Source organism: Eublepharis macularius, chromosome 5 (assembly GCF_028583425.1).
Source record: "Eublepharis macularius isolate TG4126 chromosome 5, MPM_Emac_v1.0, whole genome shotgun sequence".
Lineage (NCBI taxonomy): Eukaryota > Metazoa > Chordata > Lepidosauria > Squamata > Eublepharidae > Eublepharis > Eublepharis macularius.
In genome coordinates, this window is record NC_072794.1 from 82,242,766 (window position 1) to 82,255,871 (window position 13,106).

Genomic DNA, 13,106 nt, shown 5'->3' on the forward strand with positions numbered 1-13,106 from the left:
CATTTATGGCTAAAAGGTTACAGAATCACAATAGAATGGAGAAGTGCATTCATTTCTCAGTTAATTAAAAAAAGGATAATTCAATGAATTCATTAGGATAATAAAAACAAATAGGAAAAAACAATGAATGCATGTCATTCATTTATTTGTTGTGCTGGAGCCTCACACTCTGTTTTAGAGTAATGAAATCCAAAGGATGGAAAGAAAGTCCCCTTCCTCCTCTTCCCCTGCCTACCCTCATAGCCACCCAATGGATGGTGTGTCATGAGGAGAGAATCCTGTCCCCCCACCCTGAGCCCTTGGTGATATTGCAGAAGCAATTGAAACTCCCTGGATTGGGGGAGATGTCAGAAACACTGAGGACTACATTCCCCAGGATGTGCTGAAGTAGGATGAAGGCACATCTAAAATGGTATCAAAGAAGGCAGAGCAAGAAGAACTCTCTTTACTTACCTGCCTGGGCCTTGATTGGTTTGCTGGCCAGCCACTGCTAACCCAAAACCTGAAACAGGCAGAACTAGCATAGTAAGTGTATAAGTACAAGAGAGAGAGAAGGTAGGGGATGAAAATGTATGTAATATCAAAAACAAACATGTAAAAATAACACTGAACAGCAGATTCTGTAGTCATACTGTGTGGAATGCCAAACACACACTAGCCTGGGGAAATCTGTACCCATTGCAGCTGTTATAATCCGCCCACGTCTGGGGGCAATTATGAAATAGCAAAAAGTGACATCTTTTAAAAGCTGTGTGGGTACTCTGCATGCTTTATTTCATGCTAGTAGCTTTTAAAATTTCTTGCAGCATGTTGGTTTCAAGAAGTCTGCCCTCACAATGCCCCTTTTATTGAAATATAAGCATGATTTTCACTGCAGATCAATAAGATTAAGGATTTGAGATAAATGGTATTCCCATATTTAAGGACAGGAAGATTTTTTGACCTTTTGCACATCAAATTCTGTTCTATACTGTCTACTATGAAGCATACAACATTTTCTATATCTATAATCTTGGCTGCTATTCCTCCCTTCTGTGTAAACAGTGATCCACAAACTTTCCTGTAAATGACTTGTATCTCTGAACGAATGATTAACAGCAAGATCGATATTATCAAAGGTCAAGTCCCAGACAGAAACATCTTTGTTAGAAAGAGGACCAATGGGATTGAAACAGACCAGCCCAGTGGACAATCCAAACCATCATTCTTAATTGTTAAGTTTTCTTGAATAGAGATTAAGGGAAGTTTATCAGTGAAGCGATCTGCTGGGAAACTAGTTGACACAGCTCAGGTTTTTCCAGAACACTTCCCATAATGAGTTGGCTGACATGGCACTAGTTTTCTGTTAAATTGTTGTGGCTTCTGCTTGCTGTTGCCAAGGAGCAAAAGGTGATGGTTTAGTTTTTCACCTTTACATCTGAATGAGGCAATACAGGCTGAGTTTAGCTGAATGCAATAATCATTAGGAACAAGTTGCAGCAATTCAGGTTTTGGTGTTGACCTTTTAGTTTTGATGAGAGCAAAACATTTCATATGTATCTGTACCTTTTTTGCAGAAAGTATTCACCGTTTATATACTAACTAAAAGTATTTTATTATTATTATTTTAATTATTATTTGTAATGCTATTCTTAGTAGTATTTTTATATTGTTCTCGTAATAATAATGTCAACACAATCCCCTCTGTGTGGCTTTGTTCAAGTGTCACATAAAATTATGGTTTAATTTTGCTTTGCTTAGTGCTTTGCTTAATTTTGCTTAGTTAGTGAAGTCAGGATTGAGCCCACTGATGGTCAGTGAATCTTGACGACTCAGCAAATCTTGGCATAAGCACCGTACTGACCTCTGTACTGTATCATCCTGCCTCATGGCTCCCAACTGAAGGCAAAGCCTTAACATATCACTAACTCACCATTGGCCACCAGTTAGGGTTGCCAGCCTCCAGATGGGGCCTGGAGATGTCCTGGAATTACAACTCATCTCCAGGAAACAGGGATCAGTTTCTCGGGGAAAATGGCTGCTTTGGACTCTATGGCATTATACCTTGCTGAGCTCCCCACAGGCTCCACTGCCTCTCCATTATCCAGGAATTCCCCTACCTGGAGTTGGCAACCTTACCACTATCAGCTTCTTTTGTGAGGCTTCCACCACTATCACAATGCCAAATGGCTGTGGAGCCACACTCCCTACACATATCTGATGGTTAGCCCAGATTTTCACATTGACCCTTTCTGTACAAAAAACCTGAGGAAAATAACCTCTTGCCAATTTCAGTGTACCACTCACACCTAAATGGGTGCCATTTTCTGAGTCTTTCCCACCTCCTGAAGACAACTGTGTGATTAACTCCTTGGTTGTGTGCTACACCATACTTCTCCCCACTGTAATTTACAATACACCTCCCACCTTCTGCCTGGGTTATAAAGACTCCTTCCTTTTCCCCATCTTTGTATCTGACAAAGGGAGCTTTGACTCTTGTAAGTTCATATCTTGGAAATGTAGTTGGTCTTTAAGGTGCTATTGGACCAAATCTTGCTCTTTGACTGCAGACCAACATAGCTTCCCACCTGAAGTTAAAAACCATAGTATAAAAACAAGCCATTAAACAGCCATAAAAACCAGCCATTGGACTTAAGTAGCATAAAAAACTATCCATAAAACAGAAGCAGACCATTTAAAAGTTGATAAGATAAAATCTCTAACTAAAAGCCTGAGTAAAAGATGTGTTTTAATCTGGCACCTAAAAGAAAGTAAAGTAAAAGAAAAGCAGGCACCATTTTAATTCTAATGTTGATTTTATCAGTATGCTCACAGATTCATTTGAATAAATTTTTATTTGCATAGTGGGATAATACGGCATTGATAAAATACTTGTGTTGGAAGGAACAAATTGTTTATGCATGTTTTTGCACACTCAGGAGTAATGCACAAATATGTTACCAGTGAGACATACAACCAGATTAATCTCATCTTTCAGTGCTCCTGATACTGGGTTAAAACATTTTTACAGTCACATAAGAGAAGAACCTCAGTGTCAAGGTATAAAGGATAAAAAACCTCCTTACTGAGCTGGAAACTAATATTGCCCCCCCTATATTGTCTATACCCTGACCTGGATAGCCGAGGCAAGCCCAGTCTCTTCAGATCTGGGTTCCTAAGCAGGGTCGGCCTTGGTTAATAATTGAATGGGAGACCTCCAAGGAAGACCAGGGTCGATACGCAAAGGCAGGCAATGGTAAACCACCTCTGTTATTTTCTTACCTGGAAAACCCCAGCAGGGGTCACCATAACTCACTTTCTGTCACCACCACATCCTCCATACACACCACATTTTTCATCTGCAGAATTCCAGTCATAGCATGGAGTATCATAATTAAAATATTCATTTCTGTGATTCTTCCCCACATCTCTCAATTGCACCTTGTACTTCTGCTAAGCAAATCTGAGCACAAGTGACCTGAGAAGATTCAGTAGCCAAATGCTTTAACGGAAAGAGGAGGAAGGCCTCTTTTGAATTTAATGGGTGTGATGTAGCCTACATAGCAAGCAGTCAAGACAGACTATGAGCAATAGTTTGGTGAATGTTGAAGTCAGTGGGTGTTCGGATACCATTACCAGTTGCAGAACTGCATTCTTAGATTGTGTCCTTTGGAGTTCTGTGTAATCAAACTATTTAAGACAAGCACTTGAGTTGTCCTTCTTTTCTCTAACTTGCTCAAAAAGTTTTCCAGGTGGGCCAGTAGAAGGCTCTGTGCTACCAGTGAAACTTGTTAGTTACATTTACCAGACAGTGCTGTATCTTCTGTTTGTCCATTAGAAAGGTTAACTGCAAATCCATTTGGCTTTCAAGCCGTAGCAAACTGAATTCAGGGCATTGCCTGCAGTGTTTTACAATCATGGGTGTAGCATCTATATCATTCCTCTTGCGTCTGCTGAGAATTTTCCTCATCTGTTCTTTCTTAGGCTTCCTAAATTTGCATTGCTCCAGGTAAGTGGCTTTTGTTTTTCAATCAAATATTAGTACAGTGACATAATAAATAATGATGTTAAAAACCTTCTGGTTTTGTTTTTTACGGTGGATGAGAAGTGACTTTTTGAACTATTTCTGGACACTAGCAAAGTTATCCAAAAAACATTTTATGTGATATGGCAAAATAATTTACATTTTGACAGGCTAGAGATACGTTTGTTAAACTTTTTCCCTGTTCATATTCAATAAAATTTCTTCTAGCAACTATATCAACAAGATTTACCTAAATTAGAAACAAATTTTGAGATAATGTTATGTACAGTTTTCTCCCCATACTTTGCCTTTTGGTCATTCAGAGAGGCTCCAAAATGTAATAGGATTCACTCAAGCTGAAGAAGGGAAGGGAGGTCTGGCTAACAGCTCCAGTTATGTATTTGGGGTTCTATGCACGGTTAGTCCAGCGAAGGGTTCTAAATGTGGAGATTCACCTCTGGGAAAGTGATTCAGTGAATGGGTCCCCTTTGCTATCTCAGAATGATTCTATACAATGACAGGGGGCAACAATCATGTTAATATAATTCTTCAAAACCAACCGTATTGCCCGCCTGGCATTAGAAAAGAACGTAATGAGCAATGAAATGTCACAAGCTAAAAAAAAAGCTAAGAGGGGGAGATAGGACAACTGTGGACATGTCTCATTGGGCCTTTGCTCTTTTAACTTTGGTAATTCAGTCTTTCTAACCTTCAGTCTCCCCTCCCCTCCTTTAAACCCCTCTCAGCCTCCAGCTGCCACTCCACTTTCCCCTTCACATTACAAACAGTGGCTCATTTACATCTATAGTGTTCACTTTCCTCCGAACTGATTCTTTTCCCTCTTCAGTCTGTTTTTTTCACATATAACTTTTACTCAGAGGATACACTTCTTCATAAGTTCATCCCAGAGCACTGTTCTGACATTTAAAGGTCTGCAGCACATGAGTGCAGATTGTGTGCTTCCTGCAGAGGAGTGCCCATTCTATAGAGGAGTGCCATACAGTTGGTCCACATGGCTTTAAGCACCACTGTTATGGTCGTGTTGTAGTTCTTCACTTTTAATCCTTTATTTTTTTTCATTTCTCTGAATTTCTCAGTGATGCGTAATCATCCTTCTTCACACAATCGTTGTCCCTGGGAAATCCAATTGATACTCAGGATTTCTGCTACCTAGAGCTTTATTTGAGCTGGAATGCCCCGGAACGGTGTTCTAGCATCTCTTTAAAATAACCACGTGGCTGGTGTTGTGTGGGTATTTTTAAAATGGCTTGTTTGGGCCATTTTGGGCCTGTATGGGCCTGGAATGGGCCCCAAACAGCTTGGATCAGGCTGCTGCCGGGCAGGGGAGTGTTCCCCCATCCAGCAGCGGCCAGTTCCAGGCTGACTCGGGCCTGACTTGAGCAGTTTTGTCACCATTTCAGCCATTGTAGGCCCATTTAGGGACCAAAACGGCCAGGATTGGGGGTGAAACAGCCAGGATCGGACTGGTGCTGGGTGGAGGAGGGTTCCCTTGCATGGCAGTGGCCTGTTCCAGGCTGTTTTGGCCCATATCCTGGCTATTTCTGTACCATTTTGGCCATTTTGGGCCTGAAACGACCAAGATTGGGGACAAAACAGCCTTGATCCAGCCGCTGCCAGGTGGGGGAACCCTCTCCTGCCTATCACCGGCTCAATCCTGGCTGTTTCAGCCTGAATCTGGGCCATTTCAGGCCTGTTTTGGCCATTTGGGGCCATTTCAGGCCCAAATCGGCCAGCATTGGGCCCCTGCCAGGTGGGGGAAGACTCCCCCCTCTACTAACAGCCCAATCCTGCTCATTCTGGGCCCCTTTCAGCCATTTGGGGCCCAACTCAGGCCCCAAATGGCCAGGATCAGGCCAGAAATGGCTATGATCAGGCCAGAAATGGCCAGAATCCAGTCTCTGCCAGGCGAAGGAACACCCCCCCACCCAGCAGCAGCCCAATCCTAGCCATTTGGGGCCCCTTTTGGCCATTTGGGGCCTAGTTCAGGCCCTAAATGGCCAGGATTGAGCCCAAAATAGCCAGGATCAGGCCACTGCCAGGTGTAGGAGTTCTCTCTCGTGTTGCAACAGCCCATTCCAGGCTGAGCTGGGCCATTTTGGGCCCGTTTTGGCCTATTTGGTCTCCAAATGGCCAGGTTCAGGCTGCTGCTGGGCAGGGGAGTGCTCTCCCATGCAGCAGCAGCCTGTTCCAGGCTGATGTGGGCTGTTTTGGGCTTGTTTGAGCCCAATTTGGGCCTGAAATGGCCCGGATCCAGCCAGTTCCCAGCGCGGGAGTGCTCGCTCATGGCTGAGTGGCCTATTCCATGCCGATTCAAGCCAGATCTGGGCCAAATTTAGCTTTGTCTGGGCGAAATCGGACACCCCCCACCCCCATGGAGCACAGGAGCACTCCTGGGGGCCCCAGGGCCTGCATGATGATGTCACTTCCCGGAAGTGACATGATCGTGCAGTCCTGGTAGTGCGTGCGCACGCTCCATGGGTATGCATGTATTTAGAGGTGCACCATCTCCTTCATATTCATATTTTTCTGAGCTAATCCTGTTTTCAGGACCTGGAACTGGGAAGAAAGTTTGGGAAACCAGAGGTATTCCTCATTATTTATAACGGTATTGTTTTTCTCTGCATCTGTCTAGAAAATAGCTTCCTTAGCACTTCATCTTCCATTTGTGGTTTATCACTTCTCTAAAGAAACGCCTTGCTCTGTCTCTCTAATTAACCACAATCAAGGCTGATAGAAGCTTTTATTAACAGCTGGTAAAAATTAATTCTCATTTTAATTTATTTTGTAATTAGAGTTTGGCCAAAGAAGACATTGTTTTACATCCTCAGAGGTGATTGGTGAAAAATTGCACTTGTGAGCACTTACTCACAAGTATGTTTTGTGAAAGTAAATGAGAGTCTTGCAGACTAGTATGTTTAAAGATTGTTGGACACAATCTGTTGTATTCGTTCATCCAGACATGGCAAGCCAACATTAAACCTTAACCTTCTCACTTTTTGCATGGAGCCCAGTAAAGGAATAACTCCCCATAGAATTGCAAAACTTGCAGCTTAACTGGTTTAATCCAGGGTTAGAATCTCAGTTTGTGAAAATTAACTCAAATTATGCCACAAACCTACATATAACTGAAGTTAGTTTTACACAAGACAATGTAGTGGATATATGGATAGACCCAAGTATAGATGGCTTTAAAAGGGGCTGAGACAGATTTATGGAAGAGAGGTCCATCACTGGCTATTAGCCATGATGAGTTAAGGGAACCTCTGTATCCAGAGGTAGCAAACTTCTGAAACCTGGTGCTAAGAGATAACATCAGGGGAAGACTTTGACTTGTATGCCCTGTTTGTTGGACCTCCAGTTTAACTGGTTGTGGACAACTGATCTGATCCAGCAGGGTTCTTAATAGAGGAAGGAGAGTATATGAATAAGCACAGAAGAAGCCAGGCTTTAAAGTAGGTTGATGGGATCTCTGGATTCAGCCTGAGGGATCTCTTCCATCTTCAGCCCTAAAGAAACTTACTAAATCAAGTCTACAAAATCTGTGGAACTTTAAAATTGTATTGCCCGCATGCCAAATAGTGGCCATTTCCTCACTACCTTATTTTTGTGCTTGTATCATGCCATTTCCGATCCCACTTCTATGATGCAGCATTCACATGCCGGTTCAAATGTCTTGACTTTTGCGGTTACAATGAGCTTTCAGAAGTTCATATGCGACAGAAAAAGCTCTATAATAGGGAGGGGGGGATGATATCGTGAAACAGCTGATGAAAGCACATTCACACCCCTTTCTGGCTTTTTTTAACCTGTATTCAGATTTGTGTTCTATCACTGTTTCGATAACCAGCTCTGCCCAAAGAAAGCCTGTAATTGGCTGTTATTTTGCCCGCCAATTTCATTTAAATTGCTCATCGTGGGCGCCCCTTCCCTCTGCTCTCCTGCTGCTGGTTAGCTTGGCAGCTCTGTTTCTTGTCTCTCTCCTTCTACACTCAGTGTCCGGGGAAGCCAGGCTTGCCCCATAACTTCCTGTTGCCGAATGGTGGAACTGTACAAAGGCTGCCTGCCCCAGCTGCTTCCCCCCTCCCCACCCGGTTTGCTTGCGATTCAATGGAGGGAGGTGGGAGGAAGGATCGCCCACTTTTATTTGTAGTAAACACTATTTTGAAACAGTGGCAGGCTGGAGGGAGGAAATCTTAAGTGAGCAGTTCCCCCACCTCTTTTTTTTGTTGTTGTTCAGGAGAAATCTGATGAATCAAGCTAATTAAAACAAAACTATGAATTAAGTATCCTTTTTTTTGTACTACAAATTACAAGCTTTATGTTTGTCCCTCCCTTGGTCTCCATTAAAATCACCAGAGACATTGCTAAAAGGAGGGAAGGGGTGTGTGTTTTCCCTCTACCTGCCTTTTTGTTTCATTGCGCCTATGTTCCAGGGCCTAAATTGCTTTAAATAGGAAACGCAATGGGTTCCTTTTAAGTGAGAGACTGCAACAGCGCAATTAACATATGTTTTAAAAAAAAGGTTGGGGGGAAATTTTGACAGGAGTCTGCAGAGGCTTGCAGGATTCCAGTTTGTAGGCAGTAGCAACTGTTCTGAGGAAGCACCAACCAAGAAGGGAGGAGTGGCTGAGTTGGCATTCTCTGGAAAAGCATTTCGAAGTGTTCTCATGCATGCCAAAAATAGCATTAAATATGTGTTTCAAATCAGAAAAAGCAGGAAATCTACGTTCTTGGAGAACATGACAATAATGGGAAGATGACGGGATTTGCATGACTGGATTACAAGGATGTGTTTACTAATGTGAATAAAGTGGCATTAGAGCGATACTGTGCTGCTAAAATAAGGCAGTGAGGAAATGGCCAGTATGTCCAGCTAGGTGTTTGATACCCACCAGTTCTGTCATTGTAGTCCTTTCCAGGCAATAATAAATTAGGCAATTTGATTCCATGCTAGGTAGCCTGCCTTTGGCTTGGTGACCTACAAAATGTACTGACCTACCTGAAAAAGCATAATGTTATTTCCAGGATGGGAGGGAAGGAGGCATGGTATAGCCTGATCTTGTCAGATTTGGGAAGCTAAAAAGGGTCAGTTCTTGGATGGGTGACCACCAAGCAAAACTCTGCAGAGGAAAGATATGGCAAACTATATCTGCTTCTTACTTGCCTTGAAATCCCCTTGCTGGGGTTAACGTAAATTGGTTTGACTTGATGGCACATGCACACACTCCTTCTCAAACTCTATAGGTGGAAATGTATAGGAAATAGGATTTCTTCCTATTGATGACTCATAATATTTAATGCATTGCATTCTTCCTATTGATGTTTCATCATGATACTTAATGCATTTGTGCCATTAGAGCTTTAAAGCCCTTCATTCTGCTGCCTATATACTTACACTTACATTAGAATTTTATTGATATTCTTGTCTGAGAAAAGAGTGCTTAACGTATCATTTATGTGTTAAGCAACACCCCAGTTTTCAGTGTGTCAGGCTGAAATATGAAGGCTTCTGTGTGTTCTGAGTGAAATCACTGATGGACTATGAGATGGTATAATAATGAAAAGAGATTACCTTCAGACCATATAAAACTAAAGGAAAATTAATAGGTTTCTTTTAAACTCCTCAATTCACATTGGCACATACAGGTAGAGACCTCCAAAATCTTGCAAAATATGGTAGATCGTTTCTCCCTTTCCAATATAAGAGAATCACACTGGCATTTCACTGGAAAGAGGGATCAAATGTAATCTGCCACTGTCTCCCTTTCCCTAAGGTAGTCACAGTTTCCACATATACAAAATTAATTTCATAGACAGTATTTATGCGTTCATGTATATAACTTATTACATTTTTAGTCTGCTGTTCAGTTGCAAAGGACCATAAAAGGCTCCTTATGCGGGCCCTTAGAAATTTTATGGTTGGGGCATAACAGTACAATAATAGGATGGATAAGAATTACCATTACCCCAAGCCATAAATCTTAGCGATGTTGTGGGCAGGGCAGTAGTGACATTATGGGATGGGATCTGGAAATGTCATATTGAATGACAATATTAATAAATATACTTCATTATACCTGTAAGTATTGTATTGCATGGTATCTGAGACCTTGTGTAGTTATCATGTGGCTTTCAAGAAAAGGGGTATTCACCAACCCTTAAAAAACCTACAATGAAATTAATTGTATTGTCGAAGTATTGTCGAAGGCTTTCATGGCCGGAGAACGATGGTTGTTGTGGATTTTCCGGGCTGTATAGCCGTGGTCTTGGCATTGTAGTTCTTGACGTTTCACCAGCAGCTGTGACTGGCATCTTCAGACGTGTTAGCACCAAAAGACAGAGATCTCTCAGTGTCACAGTGTGGAAAAGAAGTTGGCAGGTAATTTATATCTACTCAGGAAGGTAGGGTTGGGCTGAGTCATCCTGTAAGAGTTTCCCAGGGTGTGGAATGCTAATGGAGGGAGGCTTCACTGTATCCTAAGGAGGTTCTTTTGCATATGGATTGGTGCTTGATATGCTAATCTTCTCTGCAGGGCTATTGTTGGGTATAGAGTATTTTGTTAGCCTGGTGTTTTTCAGGACTGGAAACCATGCTCTATTCATTCTTAAGGTCTCTTCTTTCCTGTTGAAATTGTGCTTATGCTTATGAATTTCAATGGCTTCCCTGTGCAATCTGATGAAGTAGTTGGAAGTGTTGTCCAGTATTTTAGTGTCCTGGAATAGGATACTGTGTCCTGTTTGAGTTAGGCTATGTTCAGCCACTGCTGATTTTTCCGGATGGCCAAGTCTGCATGTTCTTTTATTTTTGTCTGGATGCTACACTGTGTGGTCCCAATGTAAACTTGTCCACAGCTGCAGGGTATGCGGTATACTCCTGCAGAGGTGAGGGGGTCTCTACTGTCTTTTGCTGACCATAGCATCTGTTGTATTTTTCTGGTGGGTCTGAATACTGCTTGAAGGTTGTGCTTTTTCATAAACTTTCCCATCTGATCAGTGATTCCTTTGATATATGGCAATAACACTTTTCCTGTGGGAGACTGTTTTTCCTTGGTTGTTTGATTTATCCTTGGTTTAATTGCTCTTCTGATTTCATTTCTGGAGTAGCCATTTGCTTGAAGTGCGTGGTTTAGATGATTAGTTTCCTCGTTGAGAAAGTGTGGTTCACATATCCATCTTGCACGGTCTACTAATGTTTTTTTTTTTTTTTTTTATATATTTTTTTATTTTTCATAACTACAAAACACTACACCAGACTATCACAAGGAAAGGGAAGAGGGAAGGGACAAAGGGGAGTGGAAAAAGAAAAAGGGGGGGGGAATGAACTACAAACACTAAACACTACACTTCAATGTTTCCCTTCATACTGTCATAATACAAAAATAGCTCCATAGAATAATGATGGAGTGGTTAATCATACAGAGAATAAACATTTCAAATTCTGATTAAACTTTCCTCCCCCTTCTGGGTCCCGGACGCAATTCTCTCTGTGCAACTGCTGTTGCAATGCTCTCCTCCTCCCCCCCCCTCCGGCTCCTCCTTTTCTTCGTTCTTGGTGCAGCAGAGTTCTGGGTTTTTATTCTCAAAATCCTTTAGTTGATCTTCTGATAATATCTTATAGGCCTGATCTTTATATCTGAACCATATTCCTTCCGGGAATAACCATTTGTACTTTATTCCATGGTCCCTCAGAAGAGCTGCAAACTTTTTATATTTAAAACGCCGTTTCCGGACTAGAAATGGAACGTCCTTCAAAATCTTGACTTTCAAACCCATAAAGTCCAAATCCGCATTGTATGAGTTATATAGGATGGTGTCCCGAATCTTTTTAGTTGAAAAGTCAATAATGATCTCACGAGGCAACTGTCGCTTTGTTGCATATTTTGAAGAAGCCCGACGGACCTCCAAAATGGCGCTTTTAACCTCTTCTTTAGTCGTCCTCGCGGGTGTCGCCAGTAGTTCCGAGACCAAATCCCACAGATCCTCATTTTCCTCCTCTTTCACGTTTTGGAGACGCAAAATTGTCTGCGTTCGTTCCACTTGTAGCCCGATCAGTTGGTTCTCCACCAACTTCAGCTCCTTTTTTGTAGCCTTCACAAGTGACGCACTTTCCAGAGCAGACTTTTCTGCCCCCCCCGCTGCTGCCTTAATGGTTTTCACCTCGCTTTCAATTAAGCCCACCCTTTGATCAGTTTCGCTCAGCTTGTCAACAAAGGGTTTTATGGCTTCCACCACCGCCCTGCGCACCAATTCTTCGAGCGACTCCCCTTTCTGCAAGGTGGCCGAGATTGACTTACCGAGAGCGGGACTTTGCTTCTTTGCTGCCATTTTGGGGGGGGGGGGCGCCAACAAAATTCTGGAACTCCACGAAGGGGAAGAGCGAGTCTTCTTCAGATCAACCTCTCCTTCACAAACGCTTGTAGAACAGAAGGGATTCGCTTGTTTACAGGCTTCCGCCTGTTTCTTTTACTTGCCGTTTCTCGTTGCCCGGCGGCACTCGAGGCGCCGCGCACATCTGCCGGCCTCCATAGGGACAAACGGGCAATTCCCTCCCCGCATTGATTTCGGGGAGTTCTTCCCGCCGCGTCCCGGACCCTGGCTCCCTCCCTGGGAGTCCTGGGGGCTAATCCTTGCAGATCAGCCGCCCGGTCAGGGTGCCCGGTCGTTTCCTCCCGGACCAGCCGAGAGGAGCGTCCGGCATGGCTGAGAAAACGAAACCGAATCGGTCTACTAATGTTTTTATTATGCCTCTTTTCTGTCGAGGGTGGTGATTGGAGTTTTTGTGTAAGTACCAATCTGTGTGAGTTGGTTTCCTGTAGACCTTGTGACCTAACTGAAAGTTTGTTTTGTGGATGATCAAGGTATCTAGAAATGGGAGTTTCCCCCCGATTTCTTTCTCCATGGTGAATTGTATGTTCAGGTGGATATTGTTGAGGTGGTTTAAAAACTCCATCAATTCTTCCTCACCGTGGCTCCAAATGATCTACGAACCGGAAATTAATCTACGAACCCAAAATTAATTATGTGCAAAATTTAATTGAGATGTTAGTGCTAGATTATTGACTCCCATCTCCAATTCACACAT

General features: G+C 42.7%; 1 protein-coding gene across 2 annotated transcripts in view; it reads left to right on the forward strand.

The window, feature by feature from the left end:
• Nucleotides 1-3,779: 3,779 nt before the first annotated feature.
• The window catches only part of C8B (complement C8 beta chain), a 54,568-nt gene continuing 45,241 nt past the window's right edge, over nt 3,780-13,106 (forward strand). The window contains exon 1 of one of the 2 annotated variants that reach the window (XM_054980744.1): nt 3,780-3,988. In XM_054980744.1, coding sequence (XP_054836719.1) covers nt 3,897-3,988 — 92 coding nt within the window. In that variant the 5' untranslated portion in view covers nt 3,780-3,896. The remainder of the gene's footprint in view (nt 3,989-13,106) is intronic. The other variant, XM_054980742.1, reaches the window with a different exon arrangement.